The sequence below is a fragment of the Phragmites australis genome, chromosome 16 (genome assembly GCF_958298935.1).
Source record: "Phragmites australis chromosome 16, lpPhrAust1.1, whole genome shotgun sequence".
Taxonomy (NCBI): domain Eukaryota; kingdom Viridiplantae; phylum Streptophyta; class Magnoliopsida; order Poales; family Poaceae; genus Phragmites; species Phragmites australis.
The window spans coordinates 9,166,775-9,192,269 of NC_084936.1; the positions used below are offsets into that span (position 1 = coordinate 9,166,775).

The 25,495-nt window shown below is 43.6% G+C and overlaps 1 protein-coding gene across 1 annotated transcript; it reads right to left on the minus strand.

The window, feature by feature from the left end:
• Positions 1-751: 751 nt before the first annotated feature.
• On the minus strand, positions 752-4,406 carry LOC133895040 (glutaminyl-peptide cyclotransferase-like). Its single transcript, XM_062335250.1, has 11 exons — positions 4,070-4,406; positions 3,813-3,841; positions 3,685-3,720; positions 3,473-3,537; positions 3,293-3,357; positions 2,150-2,266; positions 1,976-2,073; positions 1,344-1,414; positions 1,243-1,270; positions 968-1,022; positions 752-861 (listed from the first exon to the last, which is right to left on the minus strand). The coding sequence occupies exons 1-11, from the start codon at positions 4,347-4,349 to the stop codon at positions 752-754; spliced, it is 954 nt and encodes a 317-aa protein (XP_062191234.1). The 5' UTR covers positions 4,350-4,406.
• Between the last annotated feature and the right edge of the window lie 21,089 nt (positions 4,407-25,495).

Sequence of the window (25,495 nt, forward strand, 5' to 3'; positions counted from 1 at the left end):
TTTCCGCTTCTCTGCTTTTGAGCTCCAGCCACAAACAACATGCATTCTTGTATCATAATATTGTAGCTCATTTCTGATGGTGCAGAAGCAGTTACTCCCTCCCTCCGTTCAAAAATAGTAGCTGTACTTTTTTGTTTCAGTTTTCGAAATTAAATTTTAACTAAATTTTTTTCACAAAATATATTATTTGTAGCTATAAAACCTATATAGTATAAAATTATTTTAAATTATAAACCTAGTTATATATTTTTTATACACTAGACATTATTATAATTTTATTAAATATTAGTTAAAATACCAAAATTTGACTTTTCCGAAAAAACGCAAACTATTTCTAAATGGAGTATAATAAACGCAACAATATAACATAGATTATTTCAGGTACATGTAGCCTTCAATGTCTTAAGTCTCCGCAGGAATAACTAAGTACAGAGCAAAAACTGTTTGGGCTCTGGTACACCAGTATCTCTGTTCGCAACAGAATCATGCAGACAAGTTACAACACTTTACATCAGCCTCTAGCAAAAAAATGAATTTTACAACTATACCATCCTCTAGGTACAGGCAATTTTGTCAAGACTAAGACAACTAAATACTTCCATGGGAAGTTGCAAATCACCTTGAATGACAAGATATGTAACGCATATGTGACAGACTGGTACCAACACAAGATATCCTCTCTTCTATGATTCTTGACATCTTGCGGTCAAAGGTCGATGCTAGCACAAGACGGTGTCATACTAGTCACTTTTCAGCGATAAAGGCTTGCTTTTGGGCATAACATTTCTACAGATCCATCTGCTGGACCATCTACCGGCCGTAGCTTAATCTCATAAAGCTTTGGCCACAATTTTTCTGTCACTACAAGTATGTAAAAGATTGATCATATCTCTTTGATCAGAAGAACAGCTGAGTAGCTGTTTATGGCTAGGACAAATACAATGATCTGCAAATCCTTAAAACTCACAGAATAATCTGTGATTTTCTTCATCCCAAGCTATTCCATTTAGGACATCAATATTCTGGAACATAAAGCAGATTCAATGTCATGTCATTTCTGCTATTAGATTTGGATTTTTGTAAGGATGGAATTATTTACTTGTTACATCCTGTTCCACCTACATAACTACCATGTAGTATTGAACAAAATCAAGCTATTTCCAGAATGTATGATCACAAACAGGATATAGGAATAAAGGAAATCAATACACAATATTAAGCAATAAATCGTAAACTACTCACCGTATTGCCAGAATTCCACAAGTGCCGCCTGCAAGATTACAGGAACACGAGCATTATTACTCTGAGTGTGAATACTATCAATGTTAAAAAAAAATACATACCTCAGCTCATGAAGAAAGATCCAGCCCACCACTAGGCCGTCTTCAGGGGACACTCTGGCTATGCGATCTGTCTACATATCATAGCTTTGAAAACCGAGAGGTCCAGTTCACAATACAGAAATGAGGAGGTATCTCTCAATATATTACTAGATCATAGGTTACTAGGATACAATAAATTTTTACATACAAATACAGTTACATCACACAAGTCATTTAGCTACAGGTGTAGAGAAAGATAGATGAATAATGCTACTAATACTATGACACCAGTCAACACAACAGTATGATGGCTAACTATCATGTAAAATCTGACTGAGTCCATTGTGCTTCGGAACTCAGCAGCCCATTTGGCATCAACGGGCCAAACGAAACAGCACACAGTGAAACTTTGTAGTTCTGAGGAAATTTGAGGCACATAGCACACAGATAATAGTCACCAGGTCGGTGAAACTTATAGACCTCATTTGAATTTGTCCGAGACCAGGCATTCATGGATGAGAACAGGCAACATCATGGTGGCACTAACATATACTAATGGCAGATATGGCGGCCCTTTCCCAATGTGGTTATGTAGTTACACCAAGATACTGCATAATAAGACATTGTCAACCAGGGGAAAGTAGACATCTAACCTGCCAGACATTTGCCCACACTTCACCATCGATATACTCCAGCTCATTAAGATATGGGACTTCATTATCTTGATATTTGACAGTCACCATTTTCATGACTGCATCAAAATAAGTGTTAAATAAAAAAGGTGAAGTCTTAAGGCTAACAGAGAATCGAGCATGAAGAATAATAACCTTCAAATGACTTTGGATCCAGCTGATACAACTTTGAAGTACCATCACTGCCAAAAGGAACTTTTCTATCAGTCGCCAGACCCCAACCATCACGCATTTTATGGGTAAAACTCTCGCGTTGCATATCCAGTAGATAACACATTAATATGCCATCAAAAATATTAGTCAGAAACTGTTATGGTAAACATCCGCCAGGAGGATAGCCGGGCGGCGTCGGCTGCTGGGGAGAGATTAAACTATAGATTGAGGAGATTTAGAACTATAGGGAAGGCATAGGAGAAGGGGGCTAGGAACTAGATTGATTCCGTAATCATGGCTGGCATCGTGTATGTATAACTGGCCAGCCGGCTTGCAGAGTTCTAATTCAAATCCAACTTATTTTTAACTCTTATATGATTTAAACTAACAGATCTCTAATCTTATCTCTAACTAAATTTGATTCAAACTAACAAACCAATCTAACTAAACTTATCTCTAACCAATTTGATCTTATGCTACAATACTACAATACCATGCGTAAAAAGTACCATGTGTGAACAGTAATTCACAGCACCTAACAGAAACTATGATAGATGAAAAGGTAATCATCAAAGATCTAAATATTTGAAGCAGTCAATACCAGCCTCGGAATTTGATCTTATGTGCTGGAAACCTCTAATTGAGGTCCTCTATTACTAAAATTCGTGTGTATGATCCTCTTTACACTGGAAATCAACCCCCATGAACAACAAAAATACTGAGTATACTCTTCTGATGATAGCATAGAAGGTCGACAGAAGAACAATGGTCGAAGAAAATACAAGATAATGTATCTCCAACATGCTGATTCGGATTTAAATATGCATGTGTATAGCACAGACATGTACATTATTAGAACGCTAATTGAGGCTGGAGAGTGTACTAGATACAAATCTAATGAACATAACTGGATATCTTATTTGGAAGTAAAGTGGAGAATAGTAGCTCAAGTGGTAGTGATAAAATGCAAAGTAATTGTACACCCAAAATTCACAAGAGTATTTCCAACAAAAGAAAAGTCGATAACCAAAGTAAGTGGAACTTTAGGATTATTAGCTGGGGTTTAAAACATAAGGACTGAATCAACTGAACTAGAGTAAGCATAGAAACAGGAGCGGCAGCATAATTTGCTGAAGTTGTGTCGATCATATATAAACCCGTCATTCTTCAGGCAGGTAACTTGAAACAATCTACAGAGTGAAAGGGAAAACAAATGGAATAAGATTTGGCAGGGCAGAATAGAAACAAAGCCCATTATCAACAAGAAAGAAACTGTCATGTACGGTGTAGTTGAGGTTTATGTACCTGTTGCCGAAAAGAGTTAGACCTTCTCCAAACAAATTCCCATCCATTTGGTGGTGATCCAAAACCTAAGAAATGATAAAAAGGAAAAAGAAACATTTTACGAAATTCAGTAGAATGACCAAGTAATCATTTAGTGAAGGAACCATAATTGAACAATATTGCAAACATGAGACATGCAATGATTAGTATGAACATAGAAGCACATAACGTACTTTTCCAGTTCGAAGCTCAACCTTGCGAACAGAAGACTGTTCAGAAACCAAAGTAGAGGAATTTAGTAACTGAGGCGCGGATACAATCACCAAAGGGGATTCTTGGAGAAGGTACGAGTCCACATTACCCTGTGGTAAAGGCCAGTCGACTCGAAAAGAATGCCATTTCATCCGTACAAGAGATCCTGTAACACAGATAGACAGACACAGCCGAGGAGAAAGAATGTATCATCTTGTATACTTAACGATCGAGATTTAGAAAATGTTGTACTGTACATTTTGTGCTTCAGCATTCTAATTCTAGTAGCAGGCTCATGGGTTGTCATGATCTAATGGTTTCTTGAGCGATACACTTATCAAGAAATCCCCCAGCAAGTTAGTTAACAGGGAGCGAGCAGCGGGGGCGGGGGCGGGATGGCGGTGGTGGCAGAGACGGAGAAGGAGGCGGGGGGCATGGCGCGGCGGAGGTGCGGCGGCGGGGGGCTCCGTCGGGAGCCGACGGGCATCTGGGGAGGCGAGGCGAGCCTTTGCCTTTGGGCAGTAGAAAAGTCAGGTGCCAGCAGGGAGCCTCCATTTCTATTTCTCACTTGCACCTGCCCGCTGTTCTTCCTCTTCCCTCCCATGTTCTCCTCCGTCCTCCACAATCCCGAGTAGAAGCATCCCATGCACGCAGCGGCGGCGCTCCGAGCGCACCATGTGTGGGATCTGGACCTCGCGTGGGCGTCGGCCACCCGCCCAGACGCGACTAGAGATTGCCGAGGCATAAGCTCGCGCCTCAGCCCCTTCTTCGTCACAAAGCACAGCGACTAATATATTAACTTTTTTTAGAACACTCTAAAAGGCATAGCAATAAACCCCAAAAAAACGCGATGAATGAATTTTTCTGTCATCTTCCTTAAATATGTTAATCTAATAATAACCTGAATATATATCTAGAAACATAAACAACTCACACCTGAAAGTTAGTTAACCCGTTGGTAGATCCGAGTGGAAAATGATCCTTTGAGCATGCTAAATTTAAGTCGATAAAATCCACACACATCCTCTACTTATTATTCTTCTTCACCATCACAGGATTGGTCAATCACTTAGGATAAACGATTTCTGGTATAAAGCTTGTCTTCAAGAGCTTGCTTATGTCTTCCTCAATTGCTTCTCGTTGGTCATTAGCGAAACGATGGAGTTTTTGCCGAGCATGTTTCAATCCAATGTGAATAGCTAGTATGTGCTTGATCACCTCCCTGTGTATCCCAAACATATTAGATGTTGTCACGTGAACAAATCTGCATCCGTCTGAAGAAATGTGATGAGCTCGAGTTTGTATTTAGGATTCAACGCAAAGCATATCCGGACACACTTGGATGGTGTTGCTGGGTTCAACGAAAGAGTTTTAAAATGTCGTCATTAGGCCTAGGAGTTAGCTTAGGCTTGGAGTTCTTAGGTTGCTTGTGTATGGAATTAACATACAATGACAACTGCTCAACCAACTCAAAGACTTTTCTTGTCATACTTTAGAGCCATATGACTCAGCGCACTGTAATAACTCTTTTTGGCCCCAACAACTTCATATACTGGTACACATAGTGGGCACAAGCCATGAACTTGGCCAGAGATGACCGACCGAGAATAGCATTGTATGTCGTCTCAAAATCTACCACATCAAAAGGATTTTTTTGTTAAAAAATTATCAGGCGTCCCGAAAGTGACCAAGAGCAAAACTTGGCCGATAGGCGCGGCCGAAAAACCTAGGATTATGTCGTGGAAGACATGCTTCGCAAGTTCAATCCTTGTTCTAGGTACTTCTATAGCATCCAAAGTACCAAGAAACAATATATTCAAAGAACTTTCACCATCGACAAGAACTCGATTTACCATACAATTGTTGATGGTGAGCTCATCCATTATCAGATAACGATCAGGATAGCTAGCCGAGTCGGGACAATCGTTCTTGTTGAATGTGATCGGGATATCTAACCACTTGAGGACCTTTAGCACCGAAAAAGTTGTGGCACAAATTTCCTGTTCAATACACTTGTATTGTCGCTTTGACTCATATATCGCAGATCCCCCAAAACATATGGCTGATGGTATGCTCATTGCTTTGGAATGACATATCATTGTCCTCATCATCTTCTTTGCGTTGTTAGGGTTTAGAATCGGAAGACCTACTTGAGAACTTTGTTCTCAAGTTCTTTTTCACCTATTTTAGCATGACACGATAAGTAGCCAAGTTATTTGTATCTGATTTATGAATATGACACCATCTTCTATTCGTACCCTCCTTTGATGAGGGTTTCTTACCATTGTCAGGAAAATGATGAGACTTGATGTCCTTGCCATGAGTTACGACCATAACGTTTGACGCATCAACCTTCTTCTTCTTCTTCTTCTTAGCCTTATTGGCTTTCTTCTTAAGCTTGCGCTTATCGGCCGATTTAGAGGTCTTGCCCCTAGGCCAGGCTAAGGCATCTTTTCTTTGTTACTGAGGGAACAGCTCCATTGCTTCTACCACTACAACATAGCGATCGGCCATCTCAAATAACTCCTTGAAACTTTGAGACAGACACATGGTCATATCTTTAGTTAGCCTCCTGTTTCGCACTCCTTGTTGGAAATCTCGAATTACCGTGATTTTAGGAATTGTATTATTAGTGTTAATAAACCTCTTGATGATTTGCTGTAGAGTCTTATCATTCTTCGCAGAGTCTCATCATTCTTCTGGTGAAGGCGATGTAAGTTGTCTTCTTTCCCGGGACGTTCGTAGGTTCCTTGGAAGTTGGACAAGAAAAGGTCACACAAGTGTTCTCATGATTAGACCAATTCTGTAGGCAAATTGGTCAACAATAAACGAGCAAACCCTTCAAGTGTCATGGGGAGGTTATTAGCTATAACCTGCTCACCTCCTATGATCGCTTGTAAGGCGGTTGTATAAATCTAGAGAAATTCTAATAGATTAGAGCTTCCATCATACTTCTCCATCAAGCTGGGTTGAAATCTATTCGACCAACGTAATACTCGGAGATCGGGTGTGAAGGCCCAACATACGATAACCACCACAACTCTTCTCCAATAGTCGGAGACATAGCCCCGACCTTCAGGAATTGTATTAACTCGATTCACGAAACTTGGTCTAGCCCTTCTAGATATATCTTGATTTTCCACTCTATTGCAATGTTCAATGATCTAATAATGAAGATCTCGATTAGGGTGGTCTCTAGGAGGTGTCACATGATGTACTCATCGGTCACGAGAAAACTGAGCAGTACTGGAGGCAAATTGTTTGTAATTGCCTTGTCGGCCCAACAAACCGAACACTAAATGGTGAGCCAACATTTGGTGATCCATGTGACGTCAGTCTCCATTTTGGACATGTGCTAGTGAGGGGAGTTTTGATGAACTTGACTCTCTTCGTGGAGCTCCGTCATCACTTTTTCTTGTGACGAGGCTCTCATGGCTAGGACTAACAAACGCTGGGTCATCCTGTTGGCCAGTAGAGAGCACATTCGTATCGTAATTTTCACGTCCTAAATTCTTAAACATGTCATTAAGCATTCATGAGCATCATAATTGAAACTTTGAGCAAGTAAATAATACAATTGAAGTTAAAACATACATTGTAAAGTTAATGAGAAGTGATGTTTTGTGAAGGAGCTCATAGAATCACTATGCAACCTAGGGTTCAAAATAATTTTATAAACTATTCCATGTTATATGCAAAATATTAGTGAATTTTCCCAGAATTTAGGTATTTAATTTGAAAACATAAAAATTAGAGAAAGTTAGAAAAGTTAGAGAAGTTAGGGAGTTTTAATTTGAGTTTGGCTTAGGCTTTTTGGGTCAAACAAATCAAAATGGGTTGCATATGAATCATAGTATCCCACAAAATTTCTCCTAAAAATTTTGGAGCTTGGTAAGGTGTCGGTGTAATAGGTAAGGGGGTGCCCCCACATGACAGGTCCCTCACCGCGAAGTGGCAGTGTGTAGTAGGTATTGTCAAGACCACGGCCACACCGTGCGACCAGGGCGAAGCTCTCACGACCAACCCCTTGGTCGTGCAGCGAGGTCCTGTGACTAACCCTCCCTGGTCACAGAGCAGGTACCCACCTACCTGGATAAGTCTCATTTAATGCTGTCTACTCGAGTGTTTTTCCCTTCCCCAGGCACTTGCCTTCGACATGGCATGGTCGTGGGGTGGTGTGAAATTATAGTGATCTGTCTTATAGCATTTAATGTGATGGGATGGTCTGACGGGTGAGTATGACGACATTCGGTGATAGTACAGGACGCTCAGGACGACCAGAGCAGGGCAGGCATACCTATCCAACGTCATGATGTGCTAGGGGTAGTTGGTTCCATCGTGGGTAGGTCTGCCGCAGGGTTTGACACTATCTATTTGTTTGTGCATCTTTCCCTCTGGTATATAAAGGGGTCGAGATTGTGTTTGTAAGGAAAAAAGGATATTCTATAATAAGTTCATCCATTTCATAAGACAATACACATGACGTAGGGCTATTATCCTGCGAGAAGCCTGAACCTCGATAAACCTCGCTGTTCTTGAGTCTAGGTTGATATACGCGTATAGGAAACGCAGATCAACATGTACGTCATCCAGTGTACCCCAGATTATTATCATGGATCATCACCCGACAGTTGGTGCGCCACATAAGGGTGTGTTTTTTCGTATTTCTCCAGGCATTAATACTATGGTTGGGCTACTTGAGACCAGATCCTCGGCTATTATGGAGTCCCTTTTCGAGGACCTTGGCCATCGTAAGGTCTTCGTCATGGGATACGACCCAAATGAGTCCAATGTGCTCTAAGCATGGAACACCGAATCGGAGTCCTTGGACTCTGAGCCCGAGCGGGAGGTTTGCATGGTGGCCCATGCAGCAGGGGGCAACAACGAAGCTTGTGTTGCAGGAACCAGAGGTGAGCCCTAGGCCGTAGGCCAAGAGGAAAACCCAACGGGTGCTAGGCATGTGGGAGGTCCTACCTTGCCCTAGCAATAGCAATGCTGCCTAGAGGAGCGCCCATGTGAAGAGGTGACCATGGCGGCATCCTCGTCAAGGACATCATGCCGCACGAGGAATGCGAACGTTAGGGGCTCCTCCCCTCGTGATGTTTCACCGCTCCACGGTCAGCATCTCAACTACGAGGCTATGACCCCCGTGCAGAACTTGTAGACTACACGAGTAGTTCTCAGCCATCCACTAGTGGTTGTACCAGAAGGTTCACTGGTGGTGCCATGGCTGCACGATCTCGCCCTCTTAGTAGAGACCGCCTGGCGCCAAATAGTGGCAGCATCCGTCCCGTCCTCCTTAAGGAACGATCGGGATCATGGCCGGCCGGGGTCACAATGGGCTTTGTTGCAGGAGCAAACCCGTGCTCCCTCGGTGGCAAGGAGTATGAGGTGACCCCCACCACACCGGGATAGTCCGCCTGCTGACCTACGTAACTCACTCCACCACCGTGACCTCATCCAAGTAATCCGGGGTTAAAGGGCCACTCGAAAATAGGAAGAGCGGGCCCAACGAGAAGAGGAAATGGGCAAGCATCCCTACCACTCACCTTCCCCTCGTCAGGAGGTGTCGGACTCCTCCATCCCCTCACTAGGGCCACGAGACCGTCGGCTCTCTCCCCAATCACGCGCTTCCCAGCACGAGCAGCTCCCTGTTATGGTACTGGGTGCAATGCTTTCTTGGTTCAGCTGTGAGAGATGCGCTGGCCAAACAAGTTTCGGCCAGTCTTAGCCAAAAAGTACAATAGCTCAACCAACCCAGAAGAGTTCCTACATATCTACACCACCATGATGCAGGCCACGTGAGGTGACATGATGGTCATGTCAAACTATTTTCTAATCGCCCTGGCCAATTCAGCATGGTCTTAGCTGATGAATCTCCCCAATGAGTCGGTTTAGTCCTAGGAGGACTTGTGCAACTAGTTCATCGCCAACTTCCAGGGAACCTACGCCCAACCAGTGGTCAAGGATGACCTGTACCAAGTCAGCAGCGGCACGGTGAGCCACTGCGAGACTACATCCAACATTTCACCAAATGTCGAAATATTATTCCAAAGATCATGGGTAAGTCTATGGTCATAGCATTTCGGAGGGAGTCAGAGACCAAAAGATGGTCGAAAAGCTAGCCACAAAGGAGGTTCAGAGCACCACCAAGCTATTTGAGCTTACAGACAAATGTGCGCAAGCCTCTAAGGCTCGAGAGCGCCAAATCGGCCTGAAGCTGCAGCCAACCTACGACTAGCCCGCTTCTTCCAAAGGAGTCGGCCGAAAGGAGAAAAAGAAAAAACAAGCGCAACGCTAGGCCACCTGACATCATGGGTGCTGACGCTTCAAGAAGAAGGACAGGAAGAAGGGCAGAGGCTACTACCTAATCCATCGTACCGATACCCACAACTTGACCAAGTGCAAGGTCGTGCGAGGCATTATTGACTAGGAGCACGGAGAGTGCAAGCCCAGGCACAACGATGAAGGTGAGGATGGGGCCAACCCCGACCAGTCAGCTATGGGATTCCATCTGGCCGATCACATGGTTTAGCATATCTTTGGGTGAGCCATGATATACTCCTCGAATAGGGAGTACAAGTTGGTGGTCCGCGAGGTATGCGCGACCATTCCATGCACGTGTCTGTGACTAAAGTGGTCAAAGGTCCCCCTCACCTTTAGCTAGTCTGACCATCCCGCATACATCAAACACCCCGGACGATACCCCATCATGTTAGACCCCATGGTGCACAATGTGCAAATGGGACATGTACTAGTCGATGGAGGGAGTTCCATCAACCTACTCTTTGTGGACGCGCTAGATGCCCGGTGGATTCCGAGGAGTGCGTTGAAGTCATCTTCTCTCTTCTTCGAGATCACCCCAGGCTCTTCATCCAAGCCATTAGGACGTATCGAACTACCTATCACCTTCAGTTCGCTGAACAATTTTAGGACCAAAATAGTCTTGTTCGATGTGGCAGACTTTATGACCACGTACAATGCGATCCTGAGTCAACCGGCAATGGCCTAGTTCATGGTAATTACCCACTATGCATACTAGGTGATCAAGATCCCTGGTCCCAAGGGAGTGATTACCATAGTGGGTAACCAAAATACGGCCCTACACTGCGACAAGAGGAGCCTCGATATGGTCCCCTATCACTGCCGGCTCCAAAACCCTCTTCACTATTGGTTTTGGAGCCAGTAGTGGTTAACGGGCAGTGATAGTCAGGGACTATCACTGTCGGCACAAGGATCGAGAGTGAAAGATGTTTTCACTGCCGGCTGAAGGCTCTAGCCGATAGTGATGCCTGGGAATCACTACCGGTTGGTGGTTTCAGCCAGCAGTGATTCCCAAGGCATCACTGCCGGCTAGAGCCTTCAGCCGGTAGTATTTTGCCTCTCCGGTCTCCCTTCCCTCTCCTCCCTGTCCTCCCTCTCTATATCCTCTCTGTCCTCCCCCTCTCTCTTAGATCTCTCTGTCTCTCTCCCTCTCAATACATGCATACAATGAGACATATATTTTATGTGAGTCAATAATAAAGGCACCTTCATTAACACATATTAATTAATGTTAACATTAATTACTATGTATTAATGAAGGTGCTGGGCATCGACAAACACACATATATACATAATAGTTCTCACAAGTCACCCTCGAAAAGTCGGTCAAGTTGAGCCAGTCCAGTATCCCTCTACCTCTCCCGCGATGAGGATCGCGTCTTCGCGCGGATGGCTGATGGCATGTGTACACCAAGGATGCCGAGGGACCGATGGTGGTGGAGTAGAGGACACGTCCATGCCTGATTGACCACATCGTCACCTATGCTCCAGGCTCATCGACGTGTCAAAGACGTCGAAGTTGGACGCCTGAATGCCACTATGGTGTGAGCCTTCGACCTCCTCTGCAGTGCACTAATGGGCCACCCTCTCATGCTCATCCATAGCACATTGACGGGCCAGCCTCTTGTCCTCCTCCTCCTCCTCCTGGGCACGCTTACGGGACGCTGCTTCTTACTCCTCCGTAGCGCACAGTTGACGGGCTAGCCTCTCATCCTCCTCCTCCTTGGCACGCTTATGGACCGCTGCTTCTTGCTCCTCCTTCGCATCATCGTTGGAATATCTTTTGTCGAAGATTCATCTGACGGTACCAACTTCGAAAGTTGGTCAAAGGCCACAACAGGATCTTCTGGATCAGGTGCAATGACAGCGGGTGCACTTCTACCACAGCTTCTTTGAGACGATGGCTAAGGAGGTGGACTTATTCTAGGAGATGGCTGAGGAGAGGGAGATCTTCAAGGCGACAACGACCCGGGGTGTCGTGGAGAGTAAAGGTTCTCGGTATCTGTCCCTAGTTGAAACACTATGTAGGCCTTCTCCACGCGATGATTGTGTCCTCATTTTCTCCTACAGTGTTCGGTGTTCGCCCCATCCTCTGCGGGGTAGTCATCCTAAACATGATGGTACTGATCAACTTCCTCATCTACTTCGACCATGGTGTAGCCCTCTGGTATCGGACGTCCATGAAGATATTCATGGGAGCCATGGGGATAAGCCACGCCGGAAACCACCTTGATGGTAATATTTCTAACACCAATATGTAGTTCACATGGTGTCTGTGTTGTGATGAGGTCCACGAGATAAGTGATGGGGTCAGCTCCCAGAACTCCCGTGGACGCGCAGCTACCTCGACGACCACTTGGGTTGGAGAGCGCAACATTAGGAGACACTACCGACTATTTTTGTTCGCTCACAATGGCGCCCTATTGACGCATGAGGGTTTGCTGTACTGCTTGTGCTATCTTTTCCTTTATATGTTCCATCTCCTTTTGTAGCACTTATTCAAGCATTTCCATCATCCTAGCTTGTTGTGCCTCTCGTTTTGCATCTTGCTTTGCTTGAGATCTCTTTCGACTCTTGTAACTATCGATGTCACATTGGAATCCATATTTCCAACCCATCACCCCAACGCCTCGTGTGTGACCACCATGCTCCTTATTTCCTAGTGCCAAGGAGAGCTCGTCCCTATCCCTCCCTATCTAGCTTGAAAAAGCCTTGTGCAGACTGCTCGTGGGCTTCCACAAGCTTTTTTGCAAGAGTTTGTATCACTTCTTAATCTTTGGAGATCGTAAAGCATAAGCTTTCATCAGACGATTAAGAAGCACCCCTCCCAAGAAGGAAGCACGTCAATCATTCGCTCTAGCCCTCCGTCTCAAGCGTGACACGTCTCTCTCTCACAGTTTATCTAGCTGTTGTTGCCACTACCGTTCTTTCCTCACGTACCCACGACTACCGACTTTATGGGGGTAGATCTTCTTCTTCAAGTTTGCTTTGTTCACCTCACTCAACCTCTGTGTTTCTTTTGACAACTTGTACTCCGCATAATCATTAGCACCTTACGTTTAACTATGTCCACATCTGTCTCTGTAGGGAACTCAAACCTCTCTAATATCTTGGGCCACAGGATGTCGTTTTTGATTAAATCAGGAACCACGTGCGGATCACCTCGTTTGCCAGTCCACAATCTGTAGCTGATGGGCACGTGATCCTTAATAGCTATCCTATGGACTAACTTGTATGGCCCTAGAACTCTTTATGGTGCAGTTGGCTCCCCTGCTGGTGAGACCTCCGTGATCACAAATCGCCCCATAGGCATTTTTGAGGGACCTCGGGCATGATGCCGCTCGTGGGATTGCTCATTGTTGTGACCCTTAGGAGCATCAGACATCTGCGCATAAGAAAAAAATATTAAGAACCTATACGATAATATTTTGAATAGATGCATTCTTCTACTTATGAATTACCTCATCGCTTCCATATGCGTCTGTTTGATCCAGATTGAGGTAATGGCTTAGGCTACCTTCTTCAATGTTTGACATCGGCACTGCAACTCCTTCTCGCACCTGGGCCTGATTGGTGGTTGGTGGTGCCATCCCTTTCTGTAAGTTCTGCATACGATGACGATGAGCGATTGAGTATTCTACATATAGAGAGCTGAGGAAGGAGGGAGATAGAGATAAAACCGACGAGGGAGGGAGAGAGGTTGTCGAAAGAGAGATAACCATGAAGGAATCAATAGATAGAATGCATACGCATACAATCAGTAATTGAGTACATTATAACCATATTTAACAAAAAAAGTCACATCTTACATAGCAAAATAGGCACAAATATGCACAAGAGTACTGACAAGTGACACATTGATCTTACAAGTCACATAATCTTACATAGCAAAATAATGATTACAACAAGAACTAGGATTATGATATCTTTACATGTGAAATCAAATTTCTCCTTATTTTCAAAGGTAGCTAATTTTTAGCTCGGTCTGGATGTCTTGACTGTTGTATGTTGCAACAGCTTCCTGTTTGGACTTGTGTAATGACCATCTTAGTCGAGCTTTGCATTCATATGTATGGTCTCCAATTTCATCATTTGCAAAAAAAAAAACAAATATGAAAACAATGCAATTTTTAATACAACACATAACAGGACCAAAAAAGAAATACGACCTTAGTGTACAACAAGAACTGGATAGTGGGTGTATAAAAGTGCTCTCGGGAAATGAATAACAATTGGCCCCAGGACAATCAAGGTCCTACCTCCTAATTGTTTTATTGAGTACATCAATGACCGGATAATTTACTAAGTATATTTGAACTTGGACAGAATTATCAAAAATCACATAGTATCATCATGGAGAGTGCTGCTGTACCAAATTAGAGAGCACAGGTTCTGAAAAGGACAAGCAATTTCCTGCCGAGACAGAAATAGAGATTGAACAGCAGGATTCAAACAAGTAATGGCAGAACAAAAGGATGAATCAACTTCTTTATCCAGAATATGATATGCTAATCAATCTCTGAACTTATAGTAGCATACCATCCAGTGATCAAATTATAATAGGTAGCCCACTGCAAAGACAACACAAGAAATATATCTTGGTATACAAGTATAGACTAGCAAGAACCATCAACAAGTATCACTAGGGGCTACAACAAATATCAAACAACTAGAGAATCACAGGTCTAAACTATTGTACTCAGTAAATTACCCAATCTTAGTGTATCAATTCATCATCGAGCAAAGGGAATATGTACCAGTTATGTCCAGAACAGAAGAGGGGAAATACTCATAAGCATGATTTGAACACACAAAAGGACCAAGGCAGCATATGTTCTTATCATTTGAACACAAAAAAGGACCGAGGCGGCATATCTGTTCTTATCATTTGAACACACAAAAGGACCACAAGTAACATCTGTTCTTATCATTTGAACACACAAAAGGACCACAAGCAGCATCTGTTCTTATTATTTGAACACACAAAAGGACCGGGGCAGAATAACTGTTCTTATATTTGAACACACAAAAGGACTAGGGCAGCATATCTGTTCTTATCATTTGAACACACAAAAGGACCACAAGCAGCATCTGTTCTTATCATTTGAACACATAAAAGGACCATACGCAAAAGGACCATCACACAAGCATCTGTTCTTATCATTTGAATACACAAGCAGCCAGCTATGAATTAGTATGAACTTGCACTGAAACCGTAGGAATAGGAGGGGAGAAAGAGATGAAGAGGGAGCCGGGAGGCCTACCTCGACGTCAGGGTGGTTGTCCACAGCGATGATGGCAGTGGACGAGGGCGCTGGGTACGGCAGCGCGAGCTCCTCAGCGTTGGGGTGGAGGTGGTGGACTCCTCAATGTTGTCGTGGTGGTCCTCAGCGACGGTGGTGGTAGACGAGGGCACAATGCATGGCAGCACGGGCTCCTCGGCATCGGAGAGGAGGCGACGAGCTCCTCGGCGTCGGGGTGGTGGTCCTCGGTGATGGCGATGGTGGATGATGGTGCAGAGAACAGCAACGCGGGCTCCTCGATGTCAGGAGGCAATTCGGCGAATGGCACAGGCTAGGAAGGGGAAATTTTTCTAAGTGTCAGAGGGTGCAGGCGTCAAGCACTTTTATAGGGGAGAACTTTCATTGCTGACTCAAGATAAAGACCGACAATGAAAGGGGATCTTCACTATCAGCTCAATAGGACAACCGGCAGTGAAACACATTTCATTGCCCGTGAAGGTGCAGGTGTCAAACACTTTTACAGGGGAGGACTTTCACTGCTGACTCAAGATGAAGACCAACAATGAAAGGGGATCTTCACTACCAGCTCAATAGGACAACCGGCAGTGAAACACATTTCACTACCGCCCTAATATGTTCAGGGCAGTGAAACCCCTTTCACTGCATGTCCAGGGTGCAAAAAATTTGTTTTAGCTGAGCGCGTGCCCGTCGAGACTCGAACCAATGACCTGCCCCAAGTAAGACCAAACAATGAACCACAGCACTACTCAAATGTTTTCGAATAAGTTTGTGCTATCTATGTTTATTAATATTCCGTTGACCTAAAATCCTAACACATATTTATTTAAATTTGAACTTGCTATATACGAAAATAAAGTTTTGTATATACTTAAATTTCATGGTTCAATTTTCTAATTCAATAAAAAATTAAAATCAATATGTTCATACCTAAGTTTCTATATTGGTGCTTTGCTATATATCTTAATTTCATCAACAAATATTTTAAATCATTAAAAATTGAAAATAATTATGCTCATAATTATAGCTAATGTCAATCATGTAATATACAAATAGCAATATGCTAGTGTTATTGCTAATTCATTAAAAATAAAAAATAGCAATACATAGCAATAGTGCTTGCGCTATTGCTAATTCATTAAAAATCAAAAATCAATATGCTCAATTATAAAGACATCTTCCACCATAAACTACAAATTAAAGCCCATAACATAAGTGAGGTATAATTGCATCTAAAACAAATTCATACATAGTAATTAATATAATTTAGCTACTTTGTCTTAACGATTCGCCCTTCATTATGATCATGGCGTACATATGGAGGTTCGTCGGTGTCTTCCATGGAACCTAGAACGACGTCCTCTCCGAAAGGAGGTAGCGTATCGAATTAATTATAGTATTCCTCGTCAACGACATTCTCCACTCTGATAATCCTTCTTTTTCCGTGAAAAACCACATGACACTCCTTGTTAGCCGGGTTCGATGAGTTTTTGTTCGTACCATCCCTAGAAATTTTCTTAATTATTCAACCCTTACATGCATGATATATATAGCGACAACTTATCAAAATTAAACAGCACATTCACCCTCGGGATCAACCTCATGATACTCTGCGACGTCGTTCTCTAAAGAGCGATAAAGTGCATCGAAATGAGAATGAATGAAATGTCATAACATGTGATCCAAATGACATGAAATTTGGTAGAGATGTAGTGCATGAGGTTATGAATGCAGTAGAGTAAGAATCACATGAATTGGAGTTCATTTGCCACTTCATTAACCAAATTACATGCTTGCTGTTTTAAATCCAAAATTATACGAGGTAGTTCAAACAAACTCACATGAGGGAAGTACTCAACGTGGCAAAAGGTATTTTTATTGTGTAAGGTATACATAGAGAAGACCTAAAAAATCAGTTTCATATTTTATGATTTTTATTAATTTCTATAGAAATTAATCAAGTTTAAAAGGCTTAATCAAGACTAATAAAGAATTAGTGCTAAACAAGCATTTCATGCTTGCAATGTATTTTTCCTATATATAGCATGACAAAATAAGATTAACAAAGTTGGATTACCAATTTTAGATATTTCAAGATTTAATTATGGATTAACAAGTTACAACATATTTAATGAAATAGAGGTATTTCAGTGGACATTTCATGCATGCATGTATTTTTATCATACTAACAAACTTGGTTTCATATTTTTTTAAGCTCTAGATATTTTTCTACAAATTATAGATTATTTCAGCTGATTTATCAATATAACTAACATTATTTTTGACATTTTCTGGATTTTCTGACTGTGACTGGTTGCCAGCGGTGAACGGCGACGAAGCTTGGCCAGGGAGGGGTACAAAAATGCTCAATGCGCTATGGCAAACTCGTTTGAGGGGTCGACGGTAGCATGTACGGTTTCAATGTACTGTCACAGGGTTTGGCACGATCCGTTTATTTGTACATCTTTCCCCTTGGTATATAAAGGGGTCGAGATCGTGTTTGTAAGGAAAAAAAGGATATTCTATAACAAGTTCACCTATTTCATAAGACAATACACATGACATAGGGCTATTATCCTGCGTGAGGCATGAACCTGGATAAACCTCGATGCTCTTGAGTCTAGGTTGATATACGCGTATAGGAAACATGAATCAACGCACACATCGTCCAGTATACCCCGGATTATTGTCAGGGATCATCCCCCAACATAAGGTCTCTCATTGGATCAGAGAAATTGGAGGGAGATATTTCACTTATGTCGGTCACTGTTCACATGGGGGCCCGCTTGTCATCCCCTTCACCACCCTTGACCTCTCTACTTTGGACAGCCAGCTCTATTGTCGGCCACCGTTTCGGACTAAGGAGGCTGACCACTGAGCTGCTTCATGTCGGCACTGCCTTCGTTGCCCCTAAAGTGAGGCCACTGGCCATATCTCCCCCTTGTTCGACGCTCGCTCTCTCTCTCTCTCTCATTCTCTTGCTTTTCTCGGCCGAGCATAGGTACATATCAGCTGATGCTGCCCAAATCTCGCTCCGCCAAAGATGGATTTTCCCTAGCCGAGCCGCAAGAAGTAAATGGGGAGGTCCTCTAGTCCATTTCCACTAGTTCCCGTGCAAATCCCTTGTTTTTTCCGACAAGATTTGGTGCGCCAGACTGCTCTTCTTTAGTTCTGGCACTAAGCTTAGTGACTCTGCTAGTGACCCTCTACTTTGAGCCATCTTCTTCCCACTCGAGAGCTTCGTGAGCTTCCCCGTACCCTCATGAAGCTTTTTCACACGCGTTTTTAGTTTTGGCCTGTCGCCGGCGCGCCCGTCCGCATGAGTCACCCCACTGCTGCCGTCGCCTCTGTGTTCGCCGCTAGCCATACTCTGGCTCATTTCGCTGGCTCGCACCTACCCAGAGATTTTCCCTTTTGTGTACTGGTTCCATGTGTGTTCTCAGATGGCCGAGTTTTGTCGTCGTTCACTGGTGGTAAGTCGCGTTGCCAGAGCTCCTACGCGCGCCGATAAGGCCATGGCCTCAAGGCCATTTTGACCGGGGTCAGTAGGCCAGCCCCTCTAGCCACCTCTATGGCTATCCGGCTTTGTGTTCAAAAAGTGTTGGAGCCTTTGGTTTTCGGTTAATTTCTAGAAATTGCAAAATGCATTAATCATTGCACTAAAAATCGGCTGAACTCTAGAAAATGCATAGAAATTTGTATATAGCTCCAAAAAACATGGAATCACTTTTTTTAGATTCATACGGTCATACTATATTCATTACAAATTCTAGGAGCCATGAAATATGCACTGAAATTCCTACAATTAATGAAATGTGTTTAATCTTTATTAATTCATAATTAATTGTTTGTGAGACCAAAATTAGTGAACCCAATTTTGTTAATCTTGTTAGTTTATGCTCTGTTTATTAAAAATACCCACCCTCATTTTTTGCAAAATTAATTTTCTATTTAGGATTAAGCTTTTGTTTAAGCTTAATTAATCACGAAAATTGTAAAATAATTAGCAATAACCCAATTTAAGAAATGATCGATGCTGACATGATGCATTGAATCTCCACTATTTTTCATGCATTGTGGAGCATCTCTCATCGCATATCATCCATGCTCATTGTGATGCATCGTTTCGGGGAATCATGTGCTTGAACCTGTAAACTAACGAGTGGAATTCGTAAGTGAAGAACAGGAAGCACCAGGCAAGCATCTATAATATTTCTCTTATATTTTGGTGAATTGTTGGTCAATTTGCTAGATATTGCTATGTGTCGGGTATGCTTGTTCTATTGAGTTGATGTTGGGATTGTGGGTAGATCCTATTTGTTTAATAGTACCTACCTTGACAAAGCTATTAATCCTGATCCTTGTAACCTAGGTATGTTGTGTCATGTTCTAACTTAAAAGTGATGTGGTAATGGCTTAACCCTTGCATAAGTCCTCGGTAGAAGTCGAGCGGTGGATGTCACCGTCGTTTGCGAGCTACCGGGCTTGTTATTGATCACTAAAATAATGAGTTGGGATGATTAATTGGTAAGATTGACGAGATGTGGGTGGTCTTGGTGGCAATTTAGGAGAGGAGACCCGGGTGCAATAGACCATTTGCATCAATTAAGCATCGATTGTTGGTGCCATTAGCTTAAGCATTTTTTCACACTACTACATATCCGAATATGGTAAGGATGAGTTAAGTATCGTATATCACCTTGTTCATTTGACTCATACGCCCAAGGTGTGAGTTGTACTTGTAAGAGACTCCTAGGGATATCCGAGCGTGGACCTAAGTACTCTTCATAGGCTTGGGCATAGGAACAAAGGTTCGGGGTGGGTACGTGAACGGTTGTCATGTGAATCATCACCTACAATCAAAGGGTTGTATGGTCGGTGGTCTCGTGTGTTGTGGGTAAAGAAGTACTCTCCTGTAGTGTGTAAGAACTATTCAAATAACTGCGCTCTAGGTCATGAGCATTCTTAATGTCCATTCGACATCAATCGTAGAATTTCGTTCAATTTGGTGAGATTGAAAGTATGCAGGTTTTTAGGAGATGCATCTGTTGATGCTTATTTGAGTTGAACAAGTTTACATTCTCAGAGGTTTTGATTATTGTCGATCAATATTAGTTATTCATGTTATTACATTGAAGAAAGTGTTTTTCGCTGAATCAACTTAACTTTATGGTCATTCCTTGCTATTCAACTAAATACATTATCCTTAGAGTCAGGAATAGTATATACCTATATTGTATAAGTCTTGCAAGTACCTTCGTACTTAGGGTGCTGCTCTTAAGTTGTTGCAGGTAACGACGAACTCGTGTATGGATATTTCTATCCTACTGATACCGGTGATGGGCAAGAGTAGAAGATGTCTAATCGAGCTAATCTAGGTGGGGCCTTTTGGGCAATGGCACCACTAAAATTTTGTTTGTTAATACTTTAGCTGCATATAAAAACTTTGATCGTAAGTAGAAACTAATAGTTTTACCAAGGCATGTAATATTAAATCTTTGTACTCTGTTCATATATTATGATGAAACTATGTTGTAAACGGTATATGCTATGATCTTGGGTTTTGTTGAGCATATATCAAGACTAACGGAATTGCTCTCATTTTAATCGAATAGTGGCTACGACTGATGTTTTTAGATGAGTGTTAGCACTCGACACGCCAAATGAAGGGTGTGTGCTAGCTCTTATCTTTATAGATAGTCGGCACTGTCGGTTAAGCTGAGTGTGATTTGGACTGTTCTCATGGTAATCTGACATGGTATCTTGGTCAGATGATTCATCGGACTCCATTAAGCGAGGTTTATCCTCCAGAATCTCCTCTATATTGGCTATTAATCAGTAGCAAGAGCAGCCAAAATTTGAGGCCAAAGTCATAGTCGGGTTTTCCGACCTACTAGCCATACAATTTTTGTGAGTGATCATCTTGACCATTGAACCATTGGGCTTGATAGTGAAAATTCACCATCGAAGATCGATATCGGGTATGAAATCATCGTAGAAACCGTCATCAGAGTAGCACCTTGCCAGCGACTTGATACACTTTGTTGATGAAAACATGTCTTGTTGTATCCCCACGGATGACACCAGCTATCAACGATTAGTAAAGTTGATTATGCAAATACTTATTTAAAATAAGAATATCTGGTCATCAACTATGCGTATCTAAGAAAAGGACATAAGATCATGAGATTCTATAAAGGTTCAGACCTTCTTTAGGATAATAGCCGCATGCCCTATTCTGCCTTGATTAATATTAGGAAGCCAATTATAATGAGGATGTGTCTGGATCTAGTCCTAAGAATCTCACCAAGTTCTCTCGTGTTCTAAATCATAAAGCTATTATTAGATGAATCTAATCGTGGCTTGAATCTTCTATAGATCTCAATAGATTATTTCTACTTTTATCCAAATAGCTATAACACCCTAAAATTCAATAACCAGAAAATCAAATAAAAAGAAAAGTTCAAACCTTTCTTTTCTCTCTTGGGCTCGTTTCGGCCCAAAGCCTTTGCTGGCCCATCTCCTTTTCCCTCTTCCTCCGTCACTCTTTTATGTCCAAGGCCGACTCCCTCTCTCTCTGGGCTGATCTCCTCTCCCGCAACCCATATCTCTTCCGGTCCCTTTCCCTCTCTATCGCACTGGCCCTTCTCCCCTCCCTCCGGCCCACCTCCCTCAATCTTTTCACTTGGCCCTGCCTGACCAACGCCTTCGTCTTCCCCCTCATGAACGCACAACACTGCTCCTCCCCCTCCCCTTGTCCTTTTCCTCACAACGGGACACGATGACCGCACCCCAGCCCCTACCTCTCACGCACGAACTTCGAGGGGGCAACGCCGTGCTGCACACCGGCCACTAACAAGCTGCGCCACACACACACGCAAAGCGCTCCAGCGCCTAGCCCCTACTCGAGCTCCTCCCGAACTTGCCGTCCCCCACCTCCACGCCGGTCATCTTTGCCTATAAAAGGGCACCCACCTGAGTCGTGTCACCCCAGCCCGTCGACATCCCAAGCGAGGTAGCCCCCTCCCCCTAACTCACCCTTGTCGCTATCTCTCTCGTTCTCTCTCCCTACCAAGCATCAAGCCTTATCCTCTCCCTCGATCTCCCCTGCCGACCCAAATCCGCCAATACCAAGCCGCCTAGAGACCCCCCTGCCACGTCCTCCACCATCCCCCATGCCTCTCCCCCTTTTCCCTGGCCCCTACCGAGCTCCTCGTGAGCTCGCTGATCCGCATCCATGGCAGCATGCTGCCAGCCTTCCCCTTCCCCTCGCCACTCTGTTCCTCCATGAAACAGAACCCCCACATCACCAGCTCTCTCCCCGTGCCCTCGCCGTCAAAAATGGCGGCCAGACGGTCATTCCGGCAAGCCTCCGGTGAGTCCTTCATCGTGGGCCGTGTCTCAACAAGCGACGCCACCCGATGATGTTTCGAGGACACACTGTCTGCTACCACCGTCCCCCCTCTCTCTTCGTGTAAACCCGTCAAGTGGGCTCAACTGCCGATACCGTCTAGCGCGCCGTCATCCCCTAGGTCGAACTTCGTCGAATCGGCTCACAGGCCAACCCAGCAGCATAGTCGCAGCCCAGCTCCCTAAAGCCAGCCCAAATGCACAGTACCAACCCATAAGCATAGTTCCAAGGCCAACAAAAATTCCAGAAAAAGAAAAAAAAATTCCTTTTCCTTTTTCCAGATTTAATTTTTGGAAGCTCATTTCTCCTCTGTTTCGGCTCCAATTTCAATAATTCTTTCACCAATATTCATCTAAATTCAAGCACTATCCATTCTCATCAGTTTCATATTTTTTTAAGTTTATGTATTTTTGTTTGTTGTGTGCCACACATTTGAGGAGGAGCCGGGAACGCAAGACTTAGAGCAAGACCCTCTCGAGTACTTTAGCGGAGGCAAGTCCTGATCCATTTTCCCTTATTGATCACATTGAATCTGTAGTTTATCACTATAACTCGTAACAACCGTTTTTCACCATATAATTGCATAAAGTATTACTTATCAGCATAATTTAAATTGTTGATCTAGTTATGTGATATTTAGATTAGCTAGTCTGATTGCTTTTGACCTGAATATAACATTGGTAACTCTAGAATTATCGTCTCAGTAATATTGATTACACTAACATGAACCCCTTGCTACAGCATGTTTAGGACTATGTATTACACTGTTATTTCATGATTTACCATAATTAGTTTTGCAAACTGTGTGTAAAATGTGGTGCTTTGTTGATGTGTGGGTTATCAGGATGGGAAGACTTAATGAATAAATAATAACAAAAGAGAACATATTAGAGCTAGGGCAAATCAAGGTTCCCAACAGGAATGTCTTAGGAGTTTAAGTGCTACCTGTGTGGCCGACTTAATGCGGAGATGTTTACCTTAGCTCGATTATGAATTGAGTTGGTGTGACATCTTACCTAGTCTTCACTAGGGGTGAAAAAAGTAACGGAAATTTCCGATTTACCAGGAGCCATTTTCGAAAACTGTCGACTGTATATTTCGAAATCGGTAATTTTTGGAATCGGTATCGGTATCGGTAAAATGTCCCAGAAACAGTAGCGGAATCGGTTTGAGCCACTTCCGACCATTTAGTCAGTTTTCCGATTTTTACCGGAAATTACCAGTATGGGCTTTTGGTATTTACCAAAATATATCAGCCCGTCTGCAGCCCACTTCACATCAGTATTTGGGCCTTTGGTTATTGGATCCGGGCGTCACCTACTCACCCAAACGGTCTGAATCGAATTCACAGGCTCACAGACTCACGGCCAAGGCCCACGGGCGCTCAAGCACTCACCCAGACCGGCCAGACGGCCAGATCCAGACATAGAGACACCCTCTCGGCCTCACATGGACACGCCCAGCTCTGGATCCAGCTTGTGCCGCACCACCGCCAGCCGCCAACTCTCGCCGCTAGCAACGCTACCTCCTCCGCCCGATGCAGCTTCCAGCCGGCGTCTCCTCCGCCCGGCACAACTTCTAGCTAGTATCTCCTCCGCCCGGCGCATCTTCTCCGCCCGTCGCCCGGCTCCTGGATCTAGATTGTGTCGCGCTGCCGCCCGCAGCCAATGGCCGCCACCGCCCGCAGCCAATGGCCGCCACCGCCAATGCTGCCTCAGGCCGGCGCTTGCAGCGACGTCTTCTCCTCCCAGCGTCGCTTCCACCCGCCTCCGACAAGCGCGCAGACCGATGCTCTAACCAGTGAAGCAGATCGGCGCTCCGACCGGCGCAGCAGACCGGCACCTGCACCCTCGACCGGCTTCTCCACCTCAGGCCGCCGCGACTCCCCCTCAGGCCGGTGTCTCTGCAGAATGCAGCCCAGCACGACCCCCCCTTAGGCTGGCGTCTCCGTAGACCGCAGCCCAGCACGCCTCCTCCTCCATGTCTGCGATGAAACCGCCTACGACTTTCAAAGTGTAAGGGAGAGATAAAAATAAGACATTGCCTAGTCCGCTGGCTGGGTCGCCAGGAGAAGTGACTTGCCGACACTACACGGTCATGGATCCACCCCCATCTCGTGATGCTACCTCCACTTCCTCTCAGAACTCGCTTGTAGGTAATAATCAATTACAAGCTCAATTGCAGTTTCATTTTCTAGTTCTGGTGTGATGAGAACAAGCTAAATTACAAAGGGTATTTGACAAATTGTGAAACTAGGCTGATAATAGGTATTTGACAAATTGTGAAATAATTTCATTGAAATACAAAAGTATGAACAACATTACCTATCTCCCATAGCACCAAATGTGATAGCTGTGTGATCACATTCAACGTGTAAAATTTTGTTTTATCAACTCAAATGTTTGATTGTGGTAGGAAAACAACATAGTGCATTTTATAGTTCATTTTCTTTGCTGATTTTCATTTGTCTATCAATGGATGATAGGAACTCTGAACAAAGTGGTGTCAGCTACAAGTGCAAGTGCGAGTACAAGTGCAGTGGGTGCAAGTGCTGATGATATCATTGATGTGGACCATGAGGATGATGGACAACCTCCTTTGAAACAGCAAAAGAAGAGCACATCAGATGTATGGCAGTATTTCACCAAGTACACAATGACAGTGGAGGAGAATGGCAAGCAGGTTGATCAGTTATGGGCACAATGTAAGTTCAAAGGGTGTAATAACAAAACCAGAAAAGGTAGAGCTAAGAGTAATCGAGGAACCACAGGGTTTTGGAGTCATCTAAAGCATTAT